Source organism: Numida meleagris, chromosome 1 (assembly GCF_002078875.1).
Source record: "Numida meleagris isolate 19003 breed g44 Domestic line chromosome 1, NumMel1.0, whole genome shotgun sequence".
NCBI classification, from domain to species: domain Eukaryota; kingdom Metazoa; phylum Chordata; class Aves; order Galliformes; family Numididae; genus Numida; species Numida meleagris.
Genome location: NC_034409.1, coordinates 107,342,395 through 107,357,099, shown reverse-complemented (window position 1 = coordinate 107,357,099; position 14,705 = coordinate 107,342,395). Strand labels below are relative to the sequence as shown.

At 42.3% G+C, this 14,705-nt stretch overlaps 1 protein-coding gene across 4 annotated transcripts in view; it reads right to left on the bottom strand.

The window, feature by feature from the left end:
* The window catches only part of ABCG1 (ATP binding cassette subfamily G member 1), a 54,118-nt gene extending 40,007 nt beyond the window's left edge, over positions 1–14,111 (bottom strand). The window contains exons 1-2 of one of the 4 annotated variants that reach the window (XM_021406356.1): positions 13,928–14,111; positions 10,864–11,107 (exon numbers count right to left, since the gene is read on the bottom strand). In XM_021406356.1, coding sequence (XP_021262031.1) covers positions 10,864–11,107; positions 13,928–13,969 — 286 coding nt within the window. In that variant the 5' untranslated portion in view covers positions 13,970–14,111. The other 3 variants (XM_021406369.1, XM_021406360.1, XM_021406378.1) reach the window with 3 other exon arrangements.

Sequence of the window (14,705 nt, the reverse complement as noted above, 5' to 3'; positions counted from 1 at the left end):
GTACTGAGGACCCCAGGCTTGGACACAGTACTCCAGGTGGGGCCTTACATGGGCAGAGTAGAAGGGGACAATCACCTCCCTCTCCCTGCTGTCCACTCCTCTTTCGATGTAGCGCAGGATACTGTCGGCCTACCAGGATGCAAGAGCACACTGCTGGCTCAAGTCTAGTTTTTCATCCATCAGGATCCCCACGCCCTTCTCTGCAGAGCAGCTCTCAATGAGCTCTTCTCCCAGTTTCTGATCCAGCATCTGTACGCTTAGCATTTACTTACTGTTGACTTCCTCCTTTGGGGCAAATTCTCCTTCAAGTAATTCTGCAAGATTCAGGGTCAAAACCAAATCCCAATGAGTAACTTTTTTTGTGGAGACCTGAACAAAGATGTGTCCCTCTGCATTTTTCCTTATTTTCCAGCTCTCAGATTTCTCTTCTGGTGGTATACGACATTCACTTCTCCGAATGAAGAAGGAAACAGAGCTCACACAGATGGACGCCCACAGGTTTTGATTTTATGGGCCTCAAACAGTATTTTAGATAGTCGAGCCTTGACAGTCATATTCACTACGTTGGCTGAAGTTACTGGCATTCTGACCCAGGGAAAATAACTGCTCTTCCTCTAAAAGCAAAGTATTTAACTTCAGTACCCATTCTTCTAAGTGCGCTCATTTACCAATTCTAGCCCTGTTACACTTGTGCTATTAGAGCGTTTAATTTCCAAAGCATTCAAGGTAATGACTGGATCATGATTAAAAAAATTATATGAGCTACGCTCTATTGGTGTAGCCTCAACCACTTGAGCACTTCCACAAGCACAAAAAAGATACAAAAGGGCAGAATTTAACTCTCTTGCTTAATGAGTATTAAAATCTTCAAGTTTCTTTCTTTTTTTTTTTTTTGTATTAACTACCTGCATCGCTTCCTTTCTTTTCCTGCCCAGCGTGAAAGCCCGCTCTCTGAAGATCAACATGAGACAGAGAATAGGTCTCATCTACCTTAGAACCTAACCATGGCATGTTCCATCTTCTCACTGCTGTAGCAGATGTACTGCAATTGTAAACAACATTTGTTATTATTTTAAACATGCAAAGCAGGAAGAAATATGATTCTTACACAGAAGATGTAGGTTGTAGATGCTAGATGAGAGGCAGATGGTAAATGATTCGTAAAGCCAAGGTCCCTGTCATTTATTTTTCTTTGGATCAGGTACATAATGAATGATGAACAAAGAAGTGGTTAACTCTGACCATTACGTAATTCCACGTACTTCTTTCTGTTAACAATTTGGATTACTTCATCCCTATACTCTCCAAAGAGAATTAAGTCTTCAAATTACATCTGTTTCTCTCATCAAAATCAACATCTTAAATGAACCGTGGATGAGAATACAAGCCTAGCAGTGACAAGAAAGCCCAATCAGGAAATGCAGCTAAAAAGGTTTCCACAGCATGACTGAAGTCATAATGCAGTATAAGTCTATAGACATACGACTTCCTAGAAGGAATTATTTTGTCCTTGTTCTACAGATACTAGCACAGCACAAGTCTCTCTCTTACACTTTTTATCAAATATTCATTCTAAAATATTATTTTCTAGAGAGAGGAAGTAACCAAAGGCCAAATAACCTCAGATGTCTGCACTGAAGCATATAATTCATAAGGGAGTAATTGTCAATTTATTTGTACTTTTTTATCACCACTGCTAAGATATTTCAACGGGCCTTTAAATAATGAAGTTAAGGAACAAATGAAATATACACAAATACTTGCTTGTAGGAAGCTACTGAGATTCAAACAGTTACTGAGAACAACTGAAATTTCTTGCCCTTCTATCTAAGTTCCATGACCCATCTCCATCAGATTTAAAATACTGTTTTGGAGATGAACAAGAAGAACTGGTTGAAAAAGAGCACTAATTCTTGAACACATATTTTATTAAACTTTAACTTCTTTTCATGTCTTTGAAAGTTGGTGAAAAAGTGACTACATTTGGAGGAATTTGAAGACCCTAATTTTTCTGCTTCCTAGTGAATGCACTTTGATTAAAGAAGATGACAATGTTACTAAGAGAACTAAATTTTCCACATGGTACAATCTAAGCGAGAGCTGGTAGTTTTGCTGTGCTCTATACTGTTAAACAGAAACTGATAGCTTCTAGGTTCAAAGCCTAGCTGGCACAGTAGGCAGACAATCTGAACCACTAACATCTCAGCTTGTTACTGCCCCAGTGCTTCTGACAGACAAAAAGACAGAACTCGTGCAGAAGTCTCTGATACAAGATTTGGTTATATAAATTGCATGATTGCATGTGATGTCTTTTGGAAGTAATACCTCAAAAAAAAGGCCATTTTGTCTTATTATATGGATATCATAGGAAAGTTTCAACAAGGTTTTTTATTAAAGTTCTTAAATAATGAACGTGACAAAAAGGTAGATGGATGGTTCTCAAATAAATGAGAAAGCAGATAAAGCAATAGGAAACAAAAGGAGTCAGTAGTCAATCAATAAAGTCTACCCCTGAGTTTCAGGGCATCTGTATTGAGATAAGGGCTGTTCACCTCACTCCTAAATGATTTGAAAAAGGAGCCAAGCAGCTCAGTGACAGCATGAACACCGGAAGTCTGCTTAGGTTCTGAGAGCGCGTGAATAAAAGAAAAACCCACACAAAGCTAGTAAATAGAGATACTACACTCAGTTCTGGAAATCTCATAGCTGTCAGCTGCAAAAACCCAGGGAATATTCCAAGTCTGCCTGTTCTCACACTCTTCCCAAAATATTTACATTTGCCTGCTGTCAGAGAATGGACACTGAATCAATCGGACCTTCTCTGACTTTGTACAAGAACAAGCTGACTTAAATTCCCAAGCTATTTGTTTGCCAAAATGTTAGACTTATATCCTTACATACAGTGAGAGTGTGCAAGCTACACAGGTTTTGAGGCATAAGACCATCCAGGCTAATATATTTAAGTTCTTCCTGAAGGACATTTATTTGAGACTGAAGATCCACTCCTGTTTGCAATGCTTTCATTTTAAATCCAAATCCATCAATTCCTGTGTGCTCATGCATCATGTAAATTTTGTTGGGATTCTCCTTACTTTTTTTTTTTTTTTTTTTTTTTTTAGTATGTCTTAAGATGTTAATGTTCATACTAAGACAAAATATTTTTTTCTCATAGAGGACAAAAGCAGCCATCAGTTTTATGGGTACAGTTGAAAGTCAAAGTTCAGTGACATATTCCCACTCAGGGTCTGCCACATTTTGAGTAGTATCATGTTTCCTGAACTCTTTCTTCCCAAAGACAGTCAGTTTATGTAGAAGAATGCCACTGGGAAGTGTGATGGAATTAATTTATTAGAGAATACAGAGCTGAACTCTGAGATCTTAAATCCTCTGAGAATAAAAGATCCTTCTTAGTACGAATGTAAGTTTAGACACTGTGGGCTTACAGAAGCGCACTTTTCAAAACAACATGTGAACACACAAGTAAAAATAGACTCTAAAAACATTTTTACTCTTGCACTAGCTTCTGTCCTTGGTTGGTTTGGTGGTTTGTTGTTTTTTTTTTAATCTTCCCTTTTACTGAGGCTATGGAGAACCCTGATCAGCCATCTAGTGACTGAAGCCTTCAACTGCAAACTGACCCTTACCTAATCTTTGTTCAGACACATCTTCAGACTATGACCAAAATCTACTTCGAAGTATCACCACGCAAAAAAATTATATCCATATACCAGTCTGTGGTTTCCTATGCCATTATCAACACGGCACAGCTACACACCATCTCTTAAGATGGTGCATGCAATCTCTTCCTCCTCAACACCTTGAGCAAGAGATCAGAACGTGGGCAGAGGACAGCAAAGCACTTCACCAGACCCTACTCAGTATAAAGAAGGTTGCAGTGGAGAACTGACAGGGTGAGTTACAGCCAGCCCCCAACGCATGCTCCCTGTGAGATGTAAACAGTGGAGACTGCAGCTAAAACTCCTAGCAGCCCATCACCACTGCCATCACCACCTTCCTTGCATATAACTCTGAAATGTTTTAACTGGTCTCTCTCTAAAACTTCCTTTCTTGGCCACAAGTTTTCAAAACAGTAATAAATAAAATGTATCATAGTATAACATTAGGTAGTATGAAAAACAGCAAGGTCACAGTAATGTTCAGTTTTAATAAACAACATGTTAAAGTGAAAGAAGAAAAACGTGTTTTACTCACACAATAACTCAGTGACCAAGACTCACTGAGTCAAGCTTAGACATGTTTAAAAGGAAATCCTACAGCAATGACCATGGGCTTCGTATGACGGAAAATAAGTAATCCTACTACTTCAGTGGAACTACTGCTAAAGGAATGTCATTCTTGGCTGGGAAGCAGTAGAACAATCAAAGAGGCTGACCAAGATTTGTCCCTACTAACCCCTACTTCATATAACGTGCAAGATGATGCTAGGAATTATTATAAACCTATTAATAAAATGCAGTGAATTATTCCAGTAACAATGACTTCTCAATGTATTTTTAACATATTGAGACAGCTTAAGTGATAAAAGAGAAATTGCATGGATTTTATCAAGGCTGAAACATGAATTCAGAAATCCTCTGTTAGAAGTCATGTTTTGTTTTCATTAATTTCACTAATATTGTAAGTAGTTGAAAAAGAATCCACAAAACATTTTGTTGAAGAGCTTTTACTAGCATCACAGCTCATTTCAACCAGTTTAACTTGTTTATTTGTTCTAACATATGGCTCCTAATTTGCACACATTCTGCTCTCTGAGATGAAACCACGCTCTCAGACAAAACAGGCAAAACCAGAGAAAACAATGCAACCCATCTGTTGGAGAAAGGCGAGAAACAAAAAATCCCCCTCTTGCAAACCTTTTTTTTTTTTTTGCTCTTTACCGCTCATCTCTTCCTCTCCTCTTAGCAACAGCGCGTGGAGCAGCCAACCAGGACCCGCTCCCGGCGCTGGAGCATCACAGCCGGGGTTACTATCGTGCACTGACCGCCAGTAACCGCAAGCCTGGCAGCCCAGGCATGCGGCACCTCTACTGCAGTGCACCTGCTGGGGATGAGGACAGGCTTTTTTCCGACTCCTCTGGCAAGGATTAGCAAATAATTTAGGGCAAATCCCACCCCCTTCCCCCCCCCCTTCCCTTTATCTTTCGGGTCCTTGGATATCCCCGGCGGGTGGGGGGAGGTCTTTTAAATGAAGCCGCTGCAAAGATGCAGCAAAAAGAAAACCCTAGCTTAATAAAAAGAAACAGGTCAGCCCAAGCGCACATGAGCATGCATACCAGAACAAATTCATAGCAGAGCATCAGAGCAAATCAGTACAAGCGAGCCTGTGCTGAGGATTTGACAGCAGGTCATGTTTCCATCTTACTGAGATCAATATTAACATAATACACAGACCTCTCAGCTAAAACATCAGTATCAGCTGTTCTCTTGACACCGCCTCAGACCATGATGGACATGTTCAGTGCCTTTTATGAATGCCAAGCAACCTGCCAAACATTCCATATTTCCCCACTGGACACTGTGGAGACATTCAGAATAAACACAGTCCTTCACCTCCCTCCTTTCACAGGCAAACCTCCTCTGCATGTTTCATGCGCTCCATCTCAAAGTTATGAAGCTGTAATCTTGTAAGAAAATATAGGACCTGTCAAGCTACATGTTTTTCCAGGGTCTGAGCCATTGCAACAACCCCAAAACAGCGGAACGATGGCTTTTTCTGCTGAGCATGAATTTCTGTTGCTGCTAATCCACTCGGTAAGTAGACCAGATTGCAGCCTGACTGGCTGGAACCCCTTCCCTGAGAGGTTACTAGAGATCAAACCCTACCAGCACCTCCATGCCGAGGCAGCACAAATGAGTCACTACAGTTCTCAAAATAACAATGGAGAAATTTCCAACTACAGTGTTACCTAATTAACTGTGAATTCTGACAAGTACTAGAAAAAATGAATTCCCAAGTTCCTGTGGAGTTCTAAAAACCAATTTATTACTATTTTCTTCCCAGACGCACTCAAATTATGTAGAAACGATAGTTTCCTACGTTATGGCAAAAACACCCAGAAACAAAAGGGTAAATGTCTTTTTGCGTGTGCATACAGAATCGAACTGACATCTAAAGAGTTATGGCAAGACAGAAGACTCCAAGCTACTTACTGGGCCTTCCTCATATTTGGGACTATCCAAAATTTTACACCGAAATCACTCATTCTATTCAGGATACTTTATGGCGCTCACAATAAAAACAGCAGAAAGCTAAGGCACTGACTTTTCTATAAAATCCTCTTGCAAACAGTTTTGAGGCAGTCCTATGTTTAAAACCTACATCTCAATACATGTTTCTGTAGTTTGTATTTTAAGCTGCATTTTCAATCTGAAATACGGTTTAAGCAGATAGTTCAGAAGCCAAGATAAGAGGCACTGCCAGAGCTCTTTTTCAACCTGATAAGACAGTGAAATTTTGAGCATGGTTTGCTCTAAAGCTCTGTGACGTTGCATTTCCTCATTTAAGAAGCCCACATGTGATCTCATAGAGGGCTCTCCTCTTCCCCTCTGAATCAGCAGGCTCCCTCATCCTAAAAGAGAAAGCACTCTTGGACTAAGCAGTTCTATTATATCTTTCAGTGCTGAATTTTCCTTTTTCTTGCTTTGCCAGTTCATCTTAAACTTACATCACAAAGTATCTACTCCAGCAGTCCCGGAGGTATCTTAAGGAAATCTTGAATCTTGCTGACCTGCAGGAGACTTTTGGCACATGCTTGAACAAAGATTGGAATCAAAGAGTGAGACATTTTTGGTTCTGGAAGAGAGTGTTTAGACTACGATCCTTAACCTCAAAAGATCTGGATGAAGTCATTTATCAGTCTCTTTCATTCAAAACTTCAGAACAAGTTCATTTTACCAGTTGAGTAATTCCCTAAGTTACGTGAGACCTTCTGAAAATTTTATCTTTGTAGCATTTTCCAAATTCCCATACTGATAAGAAGTCTGACTAAACTGAATGGGGAAAATACAGCTGCTTTGATCGAGCACTCACTTGCCAGATTCATTCCCGTTAACACCACTGATTTCAAGTAGAATTAAACCATGAATCAATCAGGCTTAGAGTCATCCAAATCTTTACTATGAATCTGATGAAAATTTATTAAAACAAGTGGAACAGGCTTTTTTGTAGCAAGGTGCATTTATCAGATAATTCTGAGAATGAAAATGCACTTCCTTGTTTTTAAAGAGAAAACGTTATTTAATAGATAAATTAGGCACGTTAAGGCTGAGACACAAATCAATGAAGATTCTAATTTGAAGACTAATATGTCATATTTAGTTGTTTGGTTTTTTTTTACTGTTGACAAGAAACTCAAATTCACCTTCTTTGTGCTTTTAATAAAAAGTAAATGATATTACAAATCATTAGTTTCACTGTCTGAGCGATACAGCAAAGTACAGAACACAATCACAGAATTACTCACGATTCCTCCTTTTGTTAATTTATAGTCTAACCTTAATATTGCTTCACAATACCATTGTCGCTGAAGGGAGTACATTTTTCTGTTGTTGCTTTTTAGTTAAATTCCTGTCCAACACATTAACGCAAATTGTCTTTGGGAGCAAAATATACTTTTCCCTTTGTGATCCAGCACTCACTGAAAGGTTTTCACTAATTCATCACAGTTTTGGAGAAAAATGTAGAAATAGCAGATTTTTTGTCAAGCTTGATTTCAGAATAGAAACACCATTAGTTTAAAAGGCCATTTTTAGAATGGCATCCCTTGTCCCTTACTGCCATGAACAGCACCAAAGAACAGTACGAACTGAGAGACATCTTCCATTTTCTTTCTTTTTTTTTTTTTTTTTAAGCTTGTACGTACAAGGTTACTGTTCACTTCATGGCAGTGAGAAATCCTTTTAGTGCAGGGAATCCCAGTTGAGTACAGAGCTAAAACAGTCACCAGTGTTTGAGGGTAAAACATTACCCATTTCCTGAACCTAATATGTTGATGCCTACCTTCATTTGAGATTATTTAGGCAATTCCATTTTCAGTCTTCTATTTCTCTACTGGAAAACCCTCTCTACTAAAATCAATATATTGGGTCAATTCCTGGAGTAGGAACATAGCTGGAAGGAAAGTTTCTTTCTAGATTTCCGTAGTCTGGTTAGTAATGCAGTGAATCACAGAAGTGCTGCTTGGAAGGGACCTCTGGAGATCACCTAAACTAAGCTTCTACTCAAAGCATGACACTCACCAACACCAGATCATGCCAGCTGCGGCTCTGCCCAGCCCAATCTTCTAAGCCCCCCAGCATGGAGAAACTACACCATCTGAGTGGATTGTCCCGGCGCTGCATTCCTCTGCGGGTAAAAAGATATTCCCTAACCTCCACTGTAAGCCACCCAAAACGCAGTATGTGGCCAGTGGCCACATATATCAGCTGGCAATACCTACAGGAATTTGGCTCTAGTGTATTTAGAGCTGCTCTTTGAGTAGTTGTTAACCACAACAAGATGATCCCCCAGCCTTCCCTTCACTCGACCAAACAAGTCCAGCTTCCTCAGTCTCTCTTTATAGGTCCCCAGCCAATTTTTCCACTTCTCTGCTAGACCCTTTCCAACCTCCCAATACCTCTGTTGAACTGGAGGGTGCAAACCAGTGTTCCTGTTGTGCTCTCACCAATGTTAACTAGAGAAGGATAACTTCACCTCCTGGCCACATCCTCCAAAGGTAGCTCATTATGTCATTTGCTTTACTTGCAGTGGAAACACACTTTGGATCATATTCAGCTTGGCTGAATAAATTCCCCCCAGATCTTTTAGATCCCTGGTCAGCAGAAGAGTGTCAAGACCTGCTGACAGACAGCATTCCTCACAACCACTCAGCAGCTGACCTTAGTGGAAAGACATACAGTGCAAGGCGAAGTGAGGAGTGAAGAAACCTTGCTCACAGATACCCAGAAGTTTGAGAATCCAAGTCTAACAGTCACTGAGGCCCTACAGCCAAACGCCACAACTGGTTCTTTTTAGCAGCAGGACATTTCGTTGGGAATGTGCCATTTGGTTCAAGCCAAGTCACCCTCAGGCATGTTAACAAATGTGGACAGTGGTCTTTAGTTTGGAACTCCTTGACCATTTTTGGCCAGTGAGAAAGAGGTCGAGTTAAAATCCTCAAGTTTTTAAATTCTATACAATACAGTTGAGCGTAGTTTCATTTCTTGGGGGAGAAAGGACTTCAAAATTTGAATTTATTCTAATAAGATGAAAAATAGTTTTGAATGAACCAAAGTTGTTGCCAAACTAAGTTCCACATGCAACCTTATTAAATAATTAAAAGAAGGCATGTGTGCAAACATACAGTTTTGATGTTGAAAAAAAAAAAAAAAGCCACAACTTTGCACCTCCTTCAACAAATGATTAACTGTATGCTTAGGCTATTCAGACACAGAACCACTTCCGTGGCCACAGCACAGTGCTTTTCATATCACACATTTCTCAACAATTAAAGCCTTGGTGTTGTGATAATGTCAAAATTTCCAGTCAGCAGCAATGTACTTTGTGAAACAATTTCAAGTGGAACCTCCAAGCTAATGGACTTACAGAACTCAATGCAAGTGAAGGTACCTAGCACGGCTCAGTCGAGCACCACACTGGCAGGGTCTTATCGTTTAAAAATAACTAAAGCATACAACTGTACCAATTTACATTACTAAGAGAGAATTCCTTAAGAAGAGCAATTATGTCACTTAGCACACAGAAGTTTCCTTAAGATTTTACTATTTTCTTTTAGGCTTCGTTCTTTTCACTGGGAGGACAGAACTACTCACCTTTCAGAACTGGAATAGACCAAAAGTACACAAAGAACAGAGTTGAACATGCCCTCCCAACTCCCATCAGTAATTCAGCACTGGAAGCAATGTCTCAGAGCTATGTCCATATCATTTTGATGTGCCTTGTGTTGCAGGCTGAGAACTCTTTGCTGTGTATTGGCAAATTAACTAGAAAAATAGCATCCCAGTACTTGACTAAAGCTCAGGATTTAGTCCTAGCAATAGCCAGTAATTTCATCAGTTAAAAGACATGGTAAACTTAAGGACGCCTATCTGAGCAAAGCAAGAGTCTTGGAAGAGCTGACAATCCTATAGTCCATGGCACTGATTTCCAAGCACATTTTAAGAGAATAATCATCTTAGTTTCAAATGCCTTCTGAAATTCTGAGATGCTTGCTGTTCTGAAAGAGTACTTTAAAAAAAATAACTATTTGACAAAACCCTATTGTAAAAGTAAAAAAAAAAAAAAAAAAAAAAAAATCAGCCTTTTTAAATTTACCTGTCTTTAAGCTACTGCATGCTCTAATCACACCCAACAATAAATTGTAAACATGCAAAATCACAGGACAGATAACTGGCAGCACAGGAGTACAGTATGCACTTCAGGTACTTTAGAACTGGGAAGCAAACAGTTAAATGAACTGCTGCATTCCAGTTTCTCAGAGTGCAGGAAAGTTCCCTGTTGCCTCCAGGTTCCTCAAAACAAAGTGGTGTCTGCTTCCAGAGCTCAGATAAATACTGCACCTGGGCTTCCAATCAGCCCTGCAGCAGCTTCTTTATGCTCTCTTCAGCCATAACACATTTTCTAGTCTGTGTTCTTTATGGGTTTTTTTTATTTAGAGGGAACTATTTATTTCCATACTCTTAGGATTTTGATAAATATCAAGAACCCAAGTAAAAAGCTCTGTGAAAACATGCTTCCCTTACTTGCTTTGCTTCACTAACCCACAACAGACTCATTTCAGCTACCATGACTATCCACATAGGCAATAACATTTGTATATTAGCTAAAATATTACATTTTCCTCACCTTTCTTCCTCCACCATGGCCCTTCTTGGATAGAGTACGACAGTTCTTTAAACTCAATATTTACAGCTGGTCTGCGTGGTAGGTAGGAGAAACGGTGAGCTTCTGTCAGAGTATTGTCCACTTTTTTTAAGCGTCCATTCATCAGACGAATGTCTTGGTTATCTGTGCCATTTGAGACCACTTCATCCACTGAAACGCACACTGACTTTGGCTCGACCATAGTACAAGCAGAACTGCCGGCATTCTAGAGAGAAAGTTGAAGAAAGAGCAAAGTTCACAGACTTTTGTTTGGGAACACATTTCAAAATCTTCTGCATTGGAAGAATTATTATTTAAAAGTAAAATCCAAACACAGAATCCAGAAAAGTGACATGCTGAAAGGTGAAAAAAAAACAAAACCATTGTTTATTTATTCTGCCAGTGCCTTCATAGAAGTGGCATAAATAAGTTTGTGCGCATATGGCACACAAAGGGCAGTTCCATTAGCACTAGTTTCCTCTCAAAAGGTACAAATAGCACATCAGTATCTTCCGAAGTGAATAGCTCTTGCACCAGCATAATACAGCAGAAGAATGCAATTTCTGAGTACAGTCATATTGTATTCTTTCCAAGAATTGGGTTCTAGTTGCTCTAATCCCAGGGCTTGTACTGAGCTGAAGGATGAAGGAAGTTAGCTGAACAATTTTTTGTACAGACATGTCAAAAGATAGCCACTCAAAAAGTCCAAGAGCTCTTATCGCTTTAGATCAGAACATACATCTGTAAATGTGAAATTACACAAGTTACATTTCTGAGAACTTCAAAATGTGCTGTTTTCTGCCTTATCTGCTCATGTAGCGATAGTTCTGGAGCCTCTGCAACCTACAGCAGTACAAGAGGAAAGCAAAGATTTCCATCCAAAATCCTTCCTTACTTGTCAGCGGTCCCTAATGGAAATCTTATCAGCTACATAAACATACTAAACCCTGTTCCAGTACTAGCACTGCTGACACTGCAAGGTCAATGCTCTCAGCTCACAGCCTCTTGCCACGCTTTGCCCAGCAGAGCACTCAGTGCAATTCCACTTGGCATTCTTTGGACTGAGGCTCTTTCCTCTCCTGACCACTGAAGTAGTGTGCTGCCTGCCCTTCTCTTCTTTATAATCTACACACACAAAATCTGAACTTTTTCCATTCCTTTCACCCACATGGACACCTTGCATCAGTATCAACAGGGTGTGTCCAAAGCCTAAAGGAAAACAACCAGGAATCTTCTTCAGCTGAACAGAATTTTGAACAATTCAGAGGATGTCTTTTGTCATCTGTTTTGGAGTATGTCATAAGTGTGTAACATCTGTGCAGTTGTCTATTATAACACCTAATGTTTTTAATGCAGATCTGGATCAGAAAATAATTCTGCAGCTGGCTTATGGGCCAGGCTTTCCATCCTGTCACCACTATCCAACAACCTACATCTCTCCAAAGGTATCTGTTGAAAAGCAGATGTGCTGCACTTCTTTCCAAGGTGTCAGAGTTGAACACTCTCAACAGAGAGCTGTAGGTCATGCCACTGTCACCTCCTACTCGCTCTCCAAAGCAACTACGAAGTCACACTGCCACTGTGCCACTGTTTTCCTCTCTGTCATGGTGAGTGGTCTCCCCATTTATATGGTAAAAGTAGTGCTTTCAAGATCGGTCACTTATCACGAATGCTGATGAAAAACCCTATGCCAGAGTCCTACAAAACCAGTAGTTAATGGGCATCTTCCAGCCATTCTTGGCTCTGGATGTAAAAATCAACTCTACTGACCACACTTTCTCAAGTGAGCACCTTTAATTACCCTCTCAAGTTACTCGGAGGCCAGGTATCCAGTGACACTTACTCCTGATTTTAAAGAGTTGGCTGTAATGGCATGCAATTTGAACAAAACAAGCATAATGCGAAACACCTTAGACTTGAACAACTAAAGTAGGGGGACCTCCCTCTTCCTTAAAAAAATATGAGATGGTGTGTTAATAATATTCTTTCTTGAATGTTTTCAAGGCTTAACTTTGAAACTCTCTCACAGTTCGGTTCACAGAACCTACTGAGCACCTTCACAGGTCAGAGAGAATATCCAAAAACAAGCTCTCAATGAGCAGGTCACCTTGAGCACTCAGGGGACAGTGAGGGCTTCTCCAGCTTATTTCGATCCAAAAAGAAACACCCTTTGGACAAGCTCCTCGTCAGACAACTTCAACCTGCTGGGAGTACGAAGCCAGAGACTTGTGTTCCTGGGATACTGAGCAAAGCGTTCTGGTCTCTGAGTGGATTGAAGCGTCTACTCGCAGCAGACCGTGACACAGCCTGGCCAGCCCCTTGGTCACACGCCGGCCCCCGCGGGGGACACTGCCCCAGGGGACGGGGCCAGCGAATCCCGCTGGCTGCCAGGTGGGCACTGACAGTTCATGGAGCCGCAGCACTGCACAGTGATTCTTTAGCCACACTTTAACGCCCTCCCTGTATTTACAAACACAAAGAAGGTGCTCTCTGCTCCACTGACACAGCGATGTGCGCAGACATCAAACCGCTGTCCGTCTCAAACAGACAGAAACAGCGTACGTACTGAAAGACAGCGTTACATCGCAGCTGAGCTCACGCCGTTGTATTTCTCAGCTTCCCGCACAGCGCTCAACTGCTTTCTAGTGTTTACCAAGCACAGCAGCAGACACGGCAGTGAAACGGTCCCCCACGCTCTGCAAACAACTTCCCTCTCGCATCAAACCCAGGCCGTTACGCACCAAACCGATGCTATTACGCAAAGACCCGGAGAGGTTACGGTCCTCCCGCAAATCTGTTTTGAGAACCACCGGAGAACGCCCGCAGAAGCCCCTAATCCCCTTCAGCAGCTCAAGCCCAGAGGTAACTCCCGGTCAAACTCCGCCGTCCTCACAGCCGCAGCCGCCGCCGCCGCGGGCTGCCCCGCCAACCCCCAGCCCCCAGCCGCCCCTCGCCGACGGTCACTTCCCGCCCTCCGCCCGCTGCCCCTCACGCCCCCTCGTTCCCGCTGACCCGGGGGGAGGCACGCAGGCAGCGCGCCCCTTACCAGAGCGGTGCCCAGGGAGAAAGCCGCCATCAGGCATGCCATGTGCCCCGCTGCCCAGCCGCCTGCTGCTGCGCCTGCTGCTGCTGGCGGCGGCTCCCGCTCCGCCGGCACCGCGCGGAGCCCTCGAGTGTCGCCCGGCTTGGTGGCGGAGGGAGGGGAGGAGGAGGGAGCGGCCTCCCGCCGCGCTCAGGGCCGCCCCGCCGCGCCCAGCTGGCCCCGCCCGGCCCCGCCGCGAGGTGAGGAGAGCGTCCGCAGCGACCCAGACCGGTTCCTTGGGGTAGGGCGTTTGTTCCCGCTCTGGGCAAGGGGGGAGGACCTTGTGGATGGCAAGCTGGACGTGAACCAGCAATGTGCCCTTGCAGTGCAGAAAGCCAGCTGTGTCCTGGGCTGCATCCAAAGAAGCGTGACCAGCAGGGCGAGGGAGGTGATCCTGCCCCTCTGCTCTGCACTGGTGAGACCTCACCTGGAGTACTGTGACCAGATGAGGAGTCCTCAGTACGGGAGAGACGTGGACCTGTTGGAGCATGTCCAGAGGAGGTCCACAAAAATTATACGAGGGATGGAACCCCTCTCCTAGGAGGACAGGCTGAGAGAGATAGGGCTGTCAGCCTGGAAAAGAGAAAGCTCCTGGGCAGTCTTATAGCAGCTTTTCAGTATCTAAAGAGCAAATAGAAGAAAGAACAGGACAGGTTCTTTAGCAGGGTCTGTTCTGATAGAACAAGGGGAAATGGTTTCAAACTAAAAGAGGAGAGATTTAGATTGCGTATAAGGAAGACTT